At 50.8% G+C, this 17,736-nt stretch overlaps 1 protein-coding gene across 2 annotated transcripts in view; it reads right to left on the reverse strand.

The window, feature by feature from the left end:
• The window catches only part of OTOF (otoferlin), a 91,863-nt gene extending 76,328 nt beyond the window's left edge, over window positions 1-15,535 (reverse strand). The window contains exon 1 of one of the 2 annotated variants that reach the window (XM_032652674.1): window positions 15,279-15,535. In XM_032652674.1, coding sequence (XP_032508565.1) covers window positions 15,279-15,357 — 79 coding nt within the window. In that variant the 5' untranslated portion in view covers window positions 15,358-15,535. The remainder of the gene's footprint in view (window positions 1-15,278) is intronic. The other variant, XM_032652675.1, reaches the window with a different exon arrangement.
• Window positions 15,536-17,736: the final 2,201 nt, after the last annotated feature.

Consider the following 17,736-nt stretch of genomic DNA (forward strand, 5'->3'; position numbering starts at 1 on the left):
TAAAACCTAATTGCCTCAGGCCCCGGGGATTTAAATGTGGTGAATATTGTCAGACAGGATGAGCTAAATTTTACCTCTAGATATTAAAAAAAAAAGGCTTGCTGAAAAAAAAAATCAAATCAATGGCACAGAACAGTGGAAAGGACAACTTATTAAGAAAACAGAATGTCCTTAAGCATTTTTGGACAGCCACTTTTTAGGAGGATTTGTACAAACAGTGACAGGGATAATTCCAGTGGTCCTTTTCTATTCATTAGGGCAGAGCCAGGGGACCTCTGTCACCCCTTCCAAGTTATCAGTGGGGATTACTCACCCCATCACTCATTTCAAGTTCGTTTCCACTTAACATCTACTCTACTCAATACCAGTCTTGTTGACATTTCAGTTCTATATTAAATGACTTTCAGACAAAACCATTTAAAATCCCAATATCCAATCACCTTTGTTGCCACTGAGATTGAGAATAAGTCTTGAGAGAAAGGAAATAGCCTGTTTCCTGCTGTGGAGAGGCTTTTGTGGATAGACTGAGCAGGAGATTAAGTGGGGAAAATTGAACAGCATCCTTAGTTCCTTCGGAGGCTCATGGGATAGCTGAGCTCTTTGGTCTGAAATAAAGTCCTCCTTGAGTCGATAAATGAAGTTTGAATAGCAGACTCTGTAATAAGTGCCATGACATCAGATATACCCAAATGGAGGGGTCCACAAGTCCAAAGCTTAATCGAAGTCAGTTGCATGTTGTTTGTCATTTTACAGTATCCATACGGCTACTACTCCCCTAAACGATGTTCTCGTCTCATAAGGCAGGATGGAGTGCTAGCTTTCATGTGATGTGACTTAAGGGTACAAAACGTCCCCATCTGCACCAAACAGCTCTCTCTTCCAGACGGTTTACCTTGCTAGAGCCAGACCTTGAGAACTGGCAGGCGTATAGGGACTGGGCTGTGAGCCGGTGTGCATTCGTTCATTCCCACACACACGAGGGTCTTCTATTCCTGCTGGGTCAGCACAGCCATTTGGCCGTGGAGGATGGTGGGCCAGCAGTTGTACAAAGATAACTAGAATTGGGATGCTGCCCGAAGAATCTTATTACGATCCAGAAGGGGGACAGTTCAGGCATGCAAAAGGCTAGTACATAAGGCAAAATTTGGTCGTTGGCATGCAAGACAAGTATAAATAAATTGAAAACACAGGAAAAAGAGAAGTGACCTCAACTTAGCAGATCAAAGAAGGTGTTTAGAGCCATGGGCATTTACACTGGCAGTTTGGATGGAATCTAGAAATGCAGAGACACTGGGGGAGAAGAGAGAGAGATGACGGGACATCAGGCAGAGAAAGGCGTGAGCAAAGGTTTGAAAGGATGAAGCAGAGAATGGAGCCCGGAAGGAGTGGGACACAGGACAAGTGTGTTCTGATGGTGAAGGGAAGAATGAAAAGTGCCTCCCCTCGGGGAGCAGCCCCCCCGAAGGAAGACCTGGACTGGGGGGTCCTAAGAGGGCACAGGGTGGGGGGAGTGGACCATTAAGGGGAAAGACAGTGTCCTGAGGACAAGCTTCAGGGACATGATGGCTTTGCCCAGGACCTAGCCCTCTGGGCTGTATCATTACCTGACATGACTCTTTTTCTAGTGTGAGCTGAGAACTACCACAGAGCACCCTGCCTGTGACTCAGACCTGTCACTATTATATCTTTGTGTTATTTACCATTAGCCAGACGTCACTGTCTGCAGTGCCTGGGGTGGCCTGTATGGAGGGTGGCCTGGTAATCACCCGTTCCCTGCTGCAATGCTGTGACGTCCCCAGCATCTGCTCTGCCCCTGTTCCTCCCAGCACCTCAAGAGGGTGGCCCTGCAGTTTTCATTCCCCCCCAGTTCCAATCAGCCTGTTCCTTTTCGAAGGCCAGTTACTCCCACAAGTGTGGGGGAGCAGGGCCCAGGCATCCCTGTGTGCAGAAAAAAAGCCTGGCTTACTCAGGTCTGGGGCCTGATGCTGCGGCTGAGGCTGGGAGGCCTGGAGATGGCTATTCAGTGTCCCGGGTCTCAGAGTCATCATCTCTAAACTGGCGGCAATTATCCTGGACGGGCCTACATCCTGGAACCACTGTGAGGGTCAGCAAGAGACAGTTTCTGTGAAAGTCTGAGTAAAGCATCAAGCCCCTTACAAGCACAAGGGGCCACGGGACAGTGGTTAAGCCTTGTGGGCCCGGCTGCCTGAGTTCAAAGCCCAGCTCTATCACTTGCTGGCCTTGTGCTCTTGAAGAAGTTAACTGGTCTTTGTGTTGGTTTCCTCATCCATAAAATGGAGAATATGATAGTGTTTATACACCTGGTACATAGCTCATTACCCAACTGAAAGATGCCTATTATTCTACTAAAGAGTCCTGTGTTTTCTTTTGACATTTAAGTTGTGTCTTAAATATAAAAATGGTTTCCTCTATTACGGATCACATTTTGTAGCTTATTTTTAGTAGTATATAATCAGGAACAATTTTCTACCTCATCTTGTATAAGATTTTTCAAAGTTTAGTTATTTTACGTACGATTAGCTCTTTTTTTTTTTTTTTTTTTTTTTTTTTTTTTTTTTTTTTATGCGTTACGCGGGCCTCTCACTGTTGTGGCCTCTCCCGTTGCGGAGGACAGGCTCCGGACGCGCAGGCTCAGCGGCCATGGCCCACGGGCCCAGCCGCTCCGCGGCATGTGGGATCCTCCCAGACCGGGGCACGAACCCGTGTCCCCTGCATCGGCAGGCGGACTCTCAACCACTGCGCCACCAGGGAAGCCCTAGCTCTTTTTTTAACCAGGTAAAATCTACATTCACAGATCTTAAGTGCACAACTCAGTGAGTTTTGATAAATGCATATACTGTACTTGTGTAATCACCATACTATCAGGACACGTCAATCAAGAACATTCCTGGGCTTCCCTGGTGGTGCAGTGGTTAAGAATCCACCTGCCAATGCAAGGGACATGGGTTCAAGCCCTGGTCGGGGAAGATCCCACATGCCACGGAGCAACTAAGCCCATGCACCACAACTACTGAGCCTGCGCTCTAGAGCCTGTGAGCCACAACTACTGAGCCCATGTGTCACAACTACTGAAGCCCCCGCACCTAGAGCCTGTGCTCTGCGGCAAGAGAAGCCACTGCAATGAGAAGCACATGCACTGCGTTGAAGAGTAGCCCCTGCTAGCCGCAACTAGAGAAAGCCCGCACAGCAAAGAAGGCCCAACGCAGCCAAAAATAAATAAATAAATAAAACTTTAAAAAAAGAACATTCCTATTCCTCAAGATGTTCCCTCATCCCTCACTTTCCATAAGTCTCTACCCCTCATAGGTAAACCACTGCTCTGATTTCTAACTCTTTTTTTTTTTTGCGGTACGCGGGCCTCTCACTGTTGTGGCCTCTCCCGTTGCGGGATGCACAGGCTCAGCGGCCATGGCTCACGGGCCTAGTCGCTCCGCAGCATGTAGGATCTCCCCGGACCGGGGCACGAACCCGTGTCCCCTGCATCGGCAGGCGGGCTCTCAACCACTGCGCCACCAGGGAAGCCCTGATTTCTGACTCTTGATTTTAAACTTTGTGTAAATGGTGGTATCATACAGAATGTACTTTTGTGTATCTGGCTTCTTGAAATCAATGTAATGCTTTTGTGATTCATCTACATGGTTGTATATATCAGTAATTCATTTATTGCATTGTTGAGCAATTTCTGTTGTATGAATAGACTGCAACTTGTTGATCCATTTTCTTGTTCATACTTTTGGGATTGCTTTCATTGTCAGGCTGTTGCAAGTAAAGATGCTGTGAACATTCTTGCAAAAGTTTTTTTGTCGACCTATCATTTCATTTCTTTGGGGGAAATACCTAAAAGCAGAATCACTGGCTCATAGCATAGGTGTATGTTTAACTTTAGAAGAAACTGTCAAACACTTTTCCAAAGTGATTATACTATTTTACAATCCCATCCACAATGTAAAAGAAATGTTCTATATCCTCACCAACATTTGGTTATTGTCAGACTTTTACGTTTCAGTGCATGTGATGTATTTCATTTTGGTTTTTGAGTTTCATTTCTCTGATGACTAATGATGTTGGTCACATTTTCATGTGTTTATTGGCCACTTCTATATCTATATCATGAGCAAGGCAAGGTTGTCCACTCCCACCTCATTTTTTTTTTTTTTTTTTTTTGCGGTACGCGGGCCTCTCACTGTTGTGGCCTCTCCCGTTGCGGAGCAACAGACTCCAGACGCGCAGGCTCAGCGGCCATGGCTCACGGGCGCAGCCGCTCCGCGGCCTGTGGGATCTTCCCGGACCGGGGCACGAACCCATGTCCCCTGCATCGGCAGGCGGACTCTCAACCACTGTTCCACCAGTGAAGCCCCCACCTCATGTTTTATACAACATTGCACTGGAGTTCTAGCCAGTCAGTATTTTTCCAATTTTAAACTAACCTTGCATTCCTGGGATAAAACTCACTTGTCATGATGTGTTACCCCTTTCATATATTGCTACTCAACTAATATTTTGGTAAGGATTTTTACATCTTTGTTCACGAGGGATATTGGGCTCTAATTTTCTTTTTGTATAAGGTCTTTATCAGATTATGGTATCATAAAATGAACTATGAAGTGTTCTTCCTTCTCCATTTTCTGAGAGTTTGTGTAAGATAGCATTATCTCTCCCTTAAGTATTTTCTAGAATTTACCAGTGAAGCTGTCTAGACCTGAAGTTTTCTTTACAGAAAAGCAGTTTATCACCACCACCACCGCCATCATCATCATCATTATCATTGTTATTACAGACTTGATTTCTTTAATAGATACTGGGTTCTTTAGGTTTTCCATTTCTTTTTGTGTCAGTTTTGGTCAGTTGTTTTTCAAGGGATTCGTTCCTTTCATCTGTGCTGTAGAAATATAAAATTATTCACAATATTCCCTCAGTTTCCTTTTAATGTAACGATATCCCCTCTTTCAGTCCTGATATTGGTAATTTGTGTTTTCTTGTTTTTCCTTGTTCAGTCTAGCTACACTTTACCTATTTTATTAATTTTTTTTTAAAGAAAAAACTTTTGGCTTTGTTAGTTTTCTCTGTTGCTTGTTTTCTATTTCTTTCCTTTTATTATCCTTGGATTTAATATTTTAGATTGTATTTATTTTTATTTATTGAAACATAATTCACAAACCATAAAGTTCACCCACTTAAAGTGTATGATTCAGTGAGTTTTAGTATATTCACAAGGTTGTGCAACCATCATCACTAATTCCAGAATATTTTCATCACCTCAAATGAAACCCCATACTCATTAGCAGTCACTCCCTGTTCTCTCCTTCCAGCCCCTGGCAACAACTAATCCATTTTCTGTCTCTATAGATTTTTCTATTCTGGCCTTTTCATACAAATGGAATCATATGATATGTGGTTTTTGTGCCTGGCTTATTACACTTCGCATAATGTTTTTAGGATTTGGGTTTAATTTTCTTTTCTTTTTTTTTTTCTTTGGCTGCGTTGGGTCTTCGTTGCTGTGCAAGGGCTTTCTCTAGTTGCGGTGAGCAAGTGCTACTTTGTTGCAGTGCACAGGCTTCTCATCACGGTGGCTTCTCTCATGGCAAAGCACGGGCTCTAGGCGTGCAGGCTTCAGTAGCTGTGCACACGGGATCAGTAGTTGTGGCTTGTGGGCTCTAGAGCGCAGGCTCAGTAGTTGTGGTGTACAGGCTTAGTTGCTCCATGGCATGTGGGATCTTCCCGGACCAGGGCTCGAACCTGTGTTCCCTGCGTGGCAGGCGGATTCTTAACCACTGTGCCACCAGGGAAGTCCCTACTTTGCTTTTCTTTTAGCAGCTTCTTAAGGCAGAAACCTAGATCATTGATTGTAGGCATTTTTCTTTTCTGCTATAAGTATTTAAAACTAAATGTTGATATGTAGTATTTTCATTAACATTCAGTTAGAAATGTTTTATAATTTTGCTTTTGTTTTCACTTTGACCTTAGGTTATTTAGAAGAGTATTGTTTAATTTCCAAATATTTGGAGCTTTTTTTTTTTTTTTTTTTTTGCGGTACGCAGGCCTCTCACTGCTGTGGCCTCTCCCGTTGCGGAGCACAGGCTCCGGAAATGCAGGCTCAGCGGCCATGGCTCACGGGCCCAGCCGCTCCGCGGCATGTGGGATCTTCCCGGACCGGGGCACGAACCCGCGTCCCCTGCATCGGCAGGCGGACTCTCAACCACTGTGCCACCAGGGAAGCCCATATTTGGAGCTTTTAAAGATCTCTTATTGTTATTCATTTCTAATTGAATTCCAGTGGGGTGAGAGAATATACTCTGTAAGATGTCAGTCTTTTGAAATGTATTGACACTTGTTTAATTACCCAGCATATGGTCTGTCTTGATAAGTGTTCCATGTGCATATGAGAAGAATGTGTATTTTTCAGTTTTGGGGTGAAATGTTCTAGAAATGCCAATTAGGACAATGTGGTTGATGATGTTGTCAAATCTTCTATGTCCCTAATGATTTTGTTTAGTTGTTTGTGATTCTGTCTTGTAATAACACTTTTTCCCCCTGTGAGGAACACATACTCTTCAATTTTATAATGACAGTTGATGGGACAGTAGAATGAAGAAATTCAATTAAAAAAAAGTTGTCCAGGAAAACAGCTATTCCTTAAGTTCCTTAAACAGTGTGCTCTCCAAAGATCACCAGCAACTCAGAGATCCAGATTTGGGCTCTGTAGAGTCACTGGGCATCCCACAGGGGAGGCTATCCCTTCCTTTTCCCCCACTTCTCAGCTACATGGAGGCCCCATCTATCTCTCATCTGTTGTTTTCCACAAATCCTATTCAAATATCATTTCTTACCTCCACTCACTTATTTCCCCTTCCCTCACCCTGTTAACACCCAGGGACACAGCAGAAACTCAGGCTTAGGTGAGGGATTCTTCTGAGAGGCAGGGACAGGGCAGGGATTATGAACTCCATCTCTCTGGCTCAGCTCAAACCTGTACTCCCTTCCAGGTGCTGCCTCAAAATGATTTTGCCATGTAACTAACTGATGACTCTGTTTCTCATCTTTCAGAACCAGGCACTGAGGCAGAGAGAGAGTGTGATCTTTCCCCTCCAGCCTAGGACAGCACGAGCCACACCCTCAGCAGCTGTTGCATCTTAGGTTCTCCCCCCCTGTGACGGACGGAGGAGCTTGTGGTCTCAGTGATCCATGAGCTGTGCAGAGCACCTCCTCCATGTCAGGCACTGGGAATATAATGAAGCATGATGGGAGTGTGACTCTTTTTACATCCTTAAATGGGGTAAAAAAATATTGTTAAAACTGCAGTCCTGACTTTATCTTAAACCTTGGCTTTTCAGAAAAATCCAGCGAGTGAAAACTGACTTCCAGCTAAGCTGATGAGCCCTGCTGTTTTGAAAAATAAAACAGAAGCAAAGACTGTGGAGCCAGCCTCTCAGGGGTAGATCAGTCCAGGTAGGAAGCAGACAAGAGGCCAAAGGTAAAAATGATCATGTGATACTCTCTGTCTCAGGAGACCTTCCTGGAGCTCTCAGTGGAAGAAACAGATCACTGCCGGGTGCTGCCGGGCTCAGGGGCTGCAGGGTCCCCCGCTGCTAACTGCATGGCCGCTCCTGCCACACCTGCAGGCCGTACTGCTTCCTGTTGCTTCTGTTTCAGATCTGTTCTGTGCCTCCCAGGGAACCTGGTGAGGTGCCTGCCCTAGAGGAGCCCACCTGGATGGTGATGGCTCCAGGTGATTTTCACCCTATCATCTCCACATCTGGCAGAATGTGGAGTGTCAGCAACTGGCAGGAGTCCAAAGGAGAACTCCTGCCCCACCCCCAGATCCCTGGGTCCATGGGATTCCCAGGGTCACAATCTACTCTCTTTCTGTCTCTCTAGAAGGCTGCAGCATGAGGGGCCCTAATTAGAATAATCCTTACATTTTACAGGACTTTACAGTTTGTAGAGCCTTTCACGTATATCAACTTTTTCATTTGATCCCAAAGCAGCCCCGTAAGAACCAGGCATACCTCGCCTTCTCCTAGGTCTTCACTTGCCACCAGGACTCCCAAACCACTGGATTCCAACCACTTTCCTGGGTACTCAGGGTACTGAGGCAAGTTTCGGGCTTCCTGGGGGACACTCTCACTAGAATGAGCTGTAGTCAGGCCCATCCTCTTTGCGCCCCCCAAACCTGCTCTTCCTTGCATGCTCCCCGGCGTCACTGGTGGTCTCACTGTCCACCCAGGTACTCAAGTAGGAAATCCAGCGGCACCCTCGTCCTGCCTTCTTGCTGACTCCCAATCCCAGGGCTGCCTCCTCCTCTGAACGGATGTCACCCCTTTTCTTCAAACCCACAGCCCCCCTTTTGAGGCACAACCCTCTGCCTGTACCACTGCCCCTCCCTGGGCTCCTGGCCTGAGGCCCTGACCTCCACATCCCCAAATCGGCTCTTCCCACGCCATCTTCTTGCCAAGAGCTTTGGTGACTCCCACTCAATTACAAGGCAAAGTTCAAACTCCAGAGTGTGACACTGAAGACCCTCTGTGTTTGAGCCCAGCCTCCCCTCCACCCCATTCCTACCCCAGGCCCTGCCAGCGCTCCCTGTTGCCCAAGCCCTTGACACGGCTCCACACCATCACATCTGTACCGATAGTAGCCCCTCTGCCTAGAACGGGGCCTTTCATGAGTTTTGTCTCTGCCAAAATGCTATCCTCTCTCAAGGGTGTTTAAATATCAGCCCATCCCCTGCTCAGTAAGATCTCCTCTCTGGGCCTGTGCACTTTTCCAACTTCATCTCGTTGACTCACCCGCTCAGGGCAGCTTCTGGAGCTCCTGGTCTGAGCGGGCTTCTCTTGCCTCAGGCCGCCTTGCACCTGTACCTCTCTTTCCAGAACACTCATCCCACTCACAGTGACCTGTGCAATGACTGTCTTCCCCTTGAGGGCAGGGACCTTGTCTGTCTCATTGACTGCTGTCACCCCATTGCCTGGAATAGCACTTAGCTCATAACTGGTCCTTGATGTGTATTATTACCTGGATGAATGAAGGAGTGAATGAATGATTAAATACTTGACTTACAAAACATATTAAAATATAGCTTTTAATGAATTGGGAAAGAGTTTATGACATTAATGAGGTAATCAGAAACTTGATCACGGAATACTTGATAGTATTAAGGATTTATTTCCTTTTTAGGAGTGATATAATATGTGGGGTTTTTTGTTTTTTGAGTCCTTGATTTTTACAGCTATGTACTAAATATTTACAGAGGAAATGGTGTGGTGTTTGGGATTTACTTCCAAATTATTTGGGGGGTGGGAGTAGGAAGGGGTACAAATGAAACAAGATTGGCCATGAGTTGACAGCTGTTAAGACTGCATGGGGAGAACTTGGGGGCGTTTATACTGGTCTCCCTACTCTAGTATATAGTTTAGATTTTCCATTCTAAAAAATTAGTAATAAAAAAAAAGATCAAACCCAGGGATGGGAGTAGGTGGAAGGGATATAGCTTTTATGTTATCAGTAAAGGTGGGTAAGATAACCAGGACTCTGCAATTCAGGGAAATTATTTGCAAGTCTGTCCTTGAGCACAATGCCTTCCAGCAGCATTTTTGCTGAGGGCCGTTTGTAGCAGAAGACAGTTATATGGTCACTTCCGTATCATGAAAACACATCTGTCTCATCAAAGCAGGAGAAGCTTAGGGAACATTCAGCACTCTGCTGCTCTCCGAGGTCTGCAGCGGTTTGCTCTGGCCCCGGGGAAGAGGATATTTACCTCCTAGGGCTTTAGGCACAGAAGATCCACTCCCCCTGTGATGAGGGGCCAGGGAGTGCTTGGAAGAGTGGAGGATGTGGCATAAATCCCTCGGGCCCGTCAAAAGCGCAGAGCTGTGTCCACTGCCAGCTGTGCACCGCAGAAACTGTCCTAAGGGTTCCCTCTATCTGCCGCCTTCACTGGGGCAACACCCGCCCCACATCCTCCCAGAGAGGAGGTGCTGGGCGGGGCTGGAGTGCACACGCAGGTCCAGGCGTCCCAGAAGCATCTCAGGGCTGGGACACAGGGGTACTCTGCCTCCTTCACCAGGGGTGGTAGAGAAGTCTCCGGATAGAAATCCTATTTCTCACCAAGGCGGAGAGTTCCCCCATTTTAATGGGAAAATAAATCTAATTTGGAGGCTGAGGTGGTCCCTGCAGCAGCCAGGAGTAGGGGAATCTTGTCCTCAGTGCCCAGGCGGGGGCCCCAACCCCTTCCCAGCACGCAGTCACCCACCCGGCCGTGCGCTCCTTTCCAGGCTCTCTAACCTCCATTTACTACCTGCAGCCTCTGCTGTAGCCAAACCTAGTGGCTTCCCGGCCATCGTATTTCAGTGGCATTCCCCTCCTCTGGCCTCTGGTCCCGTCAGTCCCTCACCCAGAATGGCCTTGCCTCCGCCAGCAACCCTTCCTCGCCCCTTGTTCTGCATCTCCACGTGTGCGAGCAGCTATTCAAGACCCAGCTTAAGGGCTTCCTCCCCGTCTCCTCTACCCCCTCCTCTGCCTTCTCACGAAGCCTTCCCTGACCTCTGCAGCTGGGAGCAAGCCGCCATCCTCTGAACGTGTTGCAGTTTCCGCCCCGCCCCTAAGTGCGCCCTGGCCCTCTGTGTCTGGCAGTGTTTCTCCACGAGGTCTGCGCACATTTCCTCTCCCCCGTCAGACTGTGTGAGCCCGGCTCCTTTAAGCCCCACCCTGTACCTTGTGCTCTAGGCAGCAATGCTCAGAAAGAGCATGGGCGTGGAGCGGGAGGGGCGGGGGAGCTGTGTAGCCTTTCTTGCTTCCGACCTGAGGACCACAGCTGGACTCCCCAACATTTGCTAGAAGGTGAAGTCAGCCTCCCTCTGGGGCCCTGAAAGATCCCCCGGGTTGGGAGGTCAACGGAGGGAGCTGGGGCCAGGATTCTTGATTCCGCCACTTCCTGATCCCCTTTGGATAGACAGCTGGGGGCGGGGACATTCACAGTTGAGAACACTGAGCCGAAGAGTGACAGTGTCACAGAGGAAGAAGGATTTAAACCCACTAACAAGTGAGTACCTCAAAGACGTGCCGTTTCGTGTTCATTTGGATGACTTGGCCCGGGGCTTAGCATGGGGCTCAGGAGAGCTAAGATCAGATCCCTGTCTTGAAGGTGCTTGGAGGTTAGTACAGGATACAAACCGGGGCAGTTTCTGAACTACAAAGTGCCCTAGCTGAGGGGTGGAAGGAGCGTGTACACAGTACTGCAAGGGAGGCCGAGGGCTCCACAGAGGAGGTGACGGCTGCGCTGGGCCTTGAAGGGTGCACAGAATTAACGGGAGTTCTCAAGGCGGAGACGGCAGAAGAAATATGACGGCTCGAGGCTTGGAGGTATAGAAGACTTGGCATCTTTGGGGAATGGCAGGAAGTTCAGTGTAGTGGGAACCCAGTGGGTGGTGTGGGGAGGGAACAAAGAGGAAAAGTCAGCTGGGCCAAGGGGGGAACCTTCATAAAGCAAACCTCTTTGCCAATTACCAGGTCAGGTGAATTATGTGGAGATCAGAGCCAGCCTCCAGAGATCACCCATCTCACCCATCGAGTCCCCAAAGCTGGTATTTTGGCAAGAAAACTCAGGGATGGAGAGTAAAGGAAGATCAGGAGGCTGGCCCCAGACAGTCGGTCACTTGGTTCCCTGACAGCCCAGGAACCCATGCCTGGGGGCTTGGATGGGGGCTGAGAACTGGGCAGAAGTTTGGGCTAGAAGATCTTAGAGGCCCTTCCCACTCTGCCTTCCGTGGCTCTATGATGGATGTTGGGAATTATTTCAGGAGTTGAAAAAGGACAGCTTAAGCTAACACTTCCTCCCTCTGAGTGGTGACCTGCAGGCAAGGTGGCTCCTTCCCAGACAGCCCACTCCTGATTCTGGCTGCGGCCCTCTGCGTTAAATGAGGACTTGCTTACGGTCTCCATCTTGCTTATGGGAAGCGGAGGCCCCGAGGCCCTGTGGTCCGCTTGCATGACGGGGACTGGGGTCCTGGACTTCTGGTGTCTCCTGTCTGACTCAATGGACTGTGACTCCTGCAGGTTAGGGGCTGTGTCTTCTTCCCCCTGAGGGTTCCAGCCCTGTCCACAGATATCAGCACATTCAGTGAACAAACGAATGAGGGCAGGACCAGGTTAAGAGTGGCTGCTGGCGCAGTAAGACCCAAGAGCTACAGTTGGAGCTGGCTGGTGTGCGCTGAGCCGAAGGGCAGGTGGCCGGCTGACCTGGGATGGCAGGGAAAAGAGGGGTGGCCGGGGACAAAGCTGGAGCATGCCCAGCCCACATGGGAACAGGGGCCTCAGGGGTGGTCTGCCCCAGGCCTGGGTTCCTGTGGAACATCTTAGCGGGGGGTCCCTACAGAGCAGAGGCCAGGCCAATTTGCCTGCTCCTGGCACAGGTCGGGAACCCCTCAGGCGTGCCCTCCTCCCCGCTTTATATCTCGCACGCTGCCCTCTCTTCTCACTCCTGGCTGACAGAAGGAAGCTGGGCTGGAGAGATGATGACTCAGAATCCAGCAGTTGCCCCAAGTAGAAGTGAAACAGTTGTCTCACAAACACATCGGTCATTTAAATGCTCTTTCCTTAAAACTCTTTCATACCTATTCTTTTCACTGAAGCAACCTGATGAAGTGAATGTTATCATTGTACCCATTTTACTGGTGAGTAAACTGAGGGTCAGAGAGGTGAAGTAAGTGGAAGAACCCAGGTAGGACCCAGGGCTTTTGACCCCATATCTACAGATTTCTCTACCACAACCCCATAGGGCTCTTTCCTAAGTGTCCTGTGTCGTGCAGCACAGAAAGTCAAGCTTTATTTCAACCAGTTGATCTGGTCTACCTGGGCCACGAGTAACTCACCTGGTGCTCCCTCACCCCACCTGGCACTGAGCTTCACTCAAGGGATCTGGGGAGCTCAGGGCCAGCATCTCCCTCTGACCGTCCACTGGCTTCTCGTTTCTCCCTGCAGGGTACTTGCTTGGACACCAGTGGTTGTGTGTGCAGGAGACACTGTGGAACATTCTAGGGTGAGTCCGTTCCCTCTGAATTGTAGTTAGTGTTGGTCTTTTGGGGCATCTCTAGTTGTCAACTGCTGGCAGCAGCAGGTGAGTGGCTGGGGCATCTCTGGTTCTTGCAAAGGACTCTTTCTGGAAACCTGCTTGGCACCTGCCTGTTCCTGCTGCCCAACCCCCTCCCCAGGGGCTCTGCCTACGGTCGCGTGCTGCACATGCAGAGCTTGGAAGTGGATTTCTCCACTCAGTCCAGAGGGCACGCGTTGCAAATAGGCTAATTCCTGTGTGGTCCACTGGGGCTAGAGGACTAGCCCCACTGCCCAAGGAAAAAGGTGGGCATCCGATAGACAAGGTGCTCAACCCCAGTTCACCAGGAGGGGATAAAGAGGCTTTCAGGGTGGAGCAACCAGGGCTGGGATGAGGTCTTGTGAACTGGGGCCACTGTGCTTCTGTCCCTCCACTAAGGCCATACAGATCTCTTTACACCTTGGTTTTTCTGCCTGCAAATGGGACTGGTTTGTGCAGCCTGGGACTGTTCTGTCATGGCAGCAACAACACGGCGACCTGTAGCTAAAGACCCAAATGCTGTGCTCTCTTCCCACCACGGGGACACGTGTCACAGATGAAACGACACACTTGCTTTTTCTAAAGGCAGCACAAGCTGGCAGGTGGCACGCGGAGGTCCAGGGTGCTGCAGAGAAAGCAGTCTGGGCAGGTGTGGGAAGCAACAGGCCGCCGGGCCCCCATTCCTCTCCCTCCTGCCTGCACGCACACTGCGATCCCCTCCACCTCTGCCTGTCCCTACGCACAACAGGCCACAGTGTGGATAACCCAGGGCCTTGTGCCCAGAGCTGGCCTGACGGAGGGGGTGACGTGGGTGCCCCGGTGGCTGCTGGAGAGGTCCTGAGAGGGCTGCCCCACGGTCTCACCTCTCCCTCCTGACGCGGGTGCAGATGTGTGTCCAGCCTGGGCCCTGATGCTCACTTTGCTCTTTAATCTGGTGGGTTCTCTCAGCTCCTCCCCTACTCTCCCACCCCGCCCCCACCCTCAGACCCTTCTCTGGGGAGAAAGGGCCGTGTCTAGTGAGGAGCACCCTGGCCTTTGGTCAAAGACTGCCAGACATGCCCCTGGCCCAGGGGGCTGGGCTGTGGCCAGGCAGAGGCAGAGGCAGAGGTGCGTGGGTAAAAAGCAGAGGGAAGCCTGGCCTTGTCTTTCCCTGCTCAAAACCTTCAGGGGCTGCCCACTTTCCCCGGGGTGAAGGCGGTCTTACCTCCTCGGCTCTATCTGTCTCTCCTGCCTCAGCTCGCACCTACCCTGGGATCTAGGCTTATGGAGCATCTCTCTGTTCCCGTGTCCCAGCTCCTCTCCTGATCTTGGGCATCCTGTCCCCTCTGTCTGCTCTGTTCTTACCTCTACACATTGCTCCTTTCTGCTGTTCCCTTGGGTTTCAGCTGAGGTGTCACCTCCTCCTGGAAGCCTTCCCTGACCACCCTGCCTCCAGCCTGGGTCAGGGTGCTGCTTCTGTAGCTTGCACCCTACACTCGTCCCCATCTTCATCGTATCACACACTTGTCCCTATTGTCTGCCCGCTGGTCCTCCTGTCCCAGTGGATGTGGGCTCATTGAGGGCAGGGCCTGGGTCATGCCCAGCCCCTGGCCTTGGCACAGAGATCATAGTAAATAGTCACTGGATGTGTGAGAGGGAAGGAGGCTAGGAAGAGAACCGACAGAGAGGGAGGCTTGTGGGGCTTATAGGATCCCTGACCACAGATAGACCTGCGAGAAGCCAACAGTATCCCCATCATGCTGGTTTCTAGGAGCCCCCCAGGTCTTCCAGACTGTACACCCCACCCCCACTCTGTGCCCAAGGAAATCAACCTGCAGGAGGGAGAGGGCCCAGGGAGACTCCGCAGCGCTGGGTCCCTCAGCCCTGGGTTCCCCTGAGCCCTGGGGTGGGGTCCTCACTTTTGCTTCCCCAGGACCTCCTGCAGGCAGAGGACTCCACAACCCTCTGGTTGGCACATTGGCAAGTGCAGGGAGAGACACACATTCAGACATGGAAACGTGGGGGACCCTGATTTTCAAGAAATCACAATGGTTAGTCAGGCCAGGGGCAGATGGCTGCCCGTGAGAAGCCTCATCGCACCAACCCTGCTAGAACTTTTCCAATCCATCCTCCCCTCCCTGCCCTATCCCGTCAGCCCGGAGCTGGGGTCCCCATAAGACAGGAGAGTCCCTACCTCGGAAAGTCACTTTGGCGATCCGGTCGCCCCTGCCCCGCAGCTCGGAGACCGTCTTGAGGTGGACAAGCAGAGCCATGCTGGTGCGGGAGCCTGGGTACTGCCAGGCGGGAGCAGCCGGGCAAGGAGCGAGCTCTGTGGATGGAAGGCGCTCCGCACACGTGCCTCCCTCCTCTCCCACACCGCCTCCTCTCCCCTCCGATGCTGCCCACAGAGACTAAGGCAACCAAGCCGAGCCGCTCCTTCCAGAGACTCACAGCCCGGCCAACCTCCACCCCTCCGAGCTGTCAGCCCAGCGTGTGTGTATCTGCGCGTGTGTTGTGCGCCCGTGCGCAGCCTAGCGGCGCAGACGCTCTCGATTCATTATTCAGCATCCGCCCGCTCCCAGATAGAGGACGGCCCAGCTTCAGGTGTCTTCTCGCAGCTCCTGGGGCAGAGCTGCCTGCCCTCCCCTCCACAGGGCCTGCCAGGCCAGCTCTTCTGCCACCAGGAGTGGGAAGATGGGAGCGTGCGTGAGCGCGGTGGGCTGGGTGTGGGGCGGCGCCCCTCCCAGGGGGGAGAAGGAACTTTACGATCTGTGTGCACCGGAGGCTGAGCCGTTGCACTGATGTTTCAGGGCGCCTCCCCCCCAGTCAAGCTGGCCAGCAGGGCTGCTGGTGCCCACCAGGCTCAGGGGGCCTGGATGCTCTGGAAGGGTCACACTGTGCTATGTAGAAATCCTAGCCCAGGGCCCTTCAGCTGGAAAATCAGCACCTACTGGAGAGCATCAAGGCTGTGCCTGGTGGCCGGTCCCTCAGAAATGGGAGCCCTAAGAGGACAGGGAATGTACTTTCCCACCTGCTCTCATGGAGATTAGGACCCCAAGAGGCCGGGTCCTGACTCCCTGGGATCTGGGAGGATGGGGGTGCTGTCTGGGGGGCGCTCAGGAGCCGGGCTAAGCATGATTGGAGATGCCTGACTGCGAAGGCCTCAGAGGCTTATGTCTTACTAAGGGCAGTGCTTCAGGTCCAGGGCACTAACCCAGCCCCGTCCTAGGGCCCGGGCGTGGCGAGATGTGCTGCAGGAGAACTGTCAGCTGCGAGTGGTTGGGGAAGGGGTTTCTGTGGCAGAATTTCCAAGGACCAAAGGAGATGTGCCCCTCCTTTCTTCCAGCAGCACACCCCTGGAGGGGCTCAGTGGGAAGGGGACCCTGGGGGCTGGGGTCCCCGAGCCTGGAGCCTTTGCAGGGCCATCTGCACCCTTGTTCTTGCTGTTTGCCCTGCATGGAATGCCCCTACCCCATCCCTAGCCTCTCGGCTCAGCCCGACTGGTGCCTATCCTCGGAAATGCCTCTGCACCCGCACGGCACTCAGGCTGGGTCAGGTCCTTGTCTGTGCTGCCCCTGTCCCCTCTCATCCACTGCTTCCTTGGGCTCCTCCACTTACCTCCCCCGACCCCCGACTGGGAGACCCTGGAGCCCTGCACCTTTGTGTCCCCAGAGCCTCGCATGGTCTCCTGTGGATAGTAGAATATCCCATGAATGTTGACAGGATAAAAGAGTGAGCGTGGTGACCTATCTGAACAGTCTAAAGGTTAAAAAAAAAAAAAAGGAAATATTAAATTTTTACAACGTGCTGGCAAGAGGTCACTCCCTTTGAATTCTATAGTCCAAGCGACCTGCAGGGTATCACAGAGCATCCTTCCTTCCTTCTAGATGTCTCCTCCTACTCTACCCTATTTTTCTTTCTCTCTTTATGTTCTAATTCCTTCTCTCTCTTTCCTTCCTCAATTCCTTCTCCTTTCTCACATTTATCTAGCCATACTGAATTAAAGAATATTTTAGAATATTGTATTTATGCAGTAAAAGTGAAAGTCTAATTTTTAAAAAAAAAAAACAACAACAGATGTTTAATGTCTCTTTTTAAAAAAACTAAATTCACCAGCGTGTTCCAACCCTAAGGCCGTCAGGTGATCTTTGTAAAGCCTGGTGGCGCTTTACAGGGAAAAAAATCTATCTCCTCCCCAGGCTCTCTCGTGAAGGGGGGCAGCTTCGTGAGGCCTCCTAGGGACCTGTGCATCTTTAGGAGAAAGCCCCTGAACTTGCCCTCGGTAAGGCCTGGAACTTCGCTGAACCTCAGTTTCCATATCTGTGAAATGGTAGCAATTCCATCCGGTCAGCACACAGCACCCCTTGGCTTAGCCACTGACCCTTCTGAAACCTAAGCCAGATCCCACTTTTTAATTTCCACTCTCCTGACTATTACCCATTTGGGTAACTCTTAGTACAACATTTATTCACTGAATGTGCACTGAACTCCTTCTAGTACCAGGTGCTGGGGACTCAGAGATGAACATGATAAGTGCTAGCCCTCAGGCAGAAGGGGCAAATGGACTAGAACACAGACGCATAGAACCCAGGACGAAGGGTCCATGGGTGGATCAGCTTGGAATCCATGAATGGGGAGAGGGAGTGGGCACC

This window comes from Phocoena sinus, chromosome 13 (genome assembly GCF_008692025.1).
Source record: "Phocoena sinus isolate mPhoSin1 chromosome 13, mPhoSin1.pri, whole genome shotgun sequence".
NCBI classification, from domain to species: domain Eukaryota; kingdom Metazoa; phylum Chordata; class Mammalia; order Artiodactyla; family Phocoenidae; genus Phocoena; species Phocoena sinus.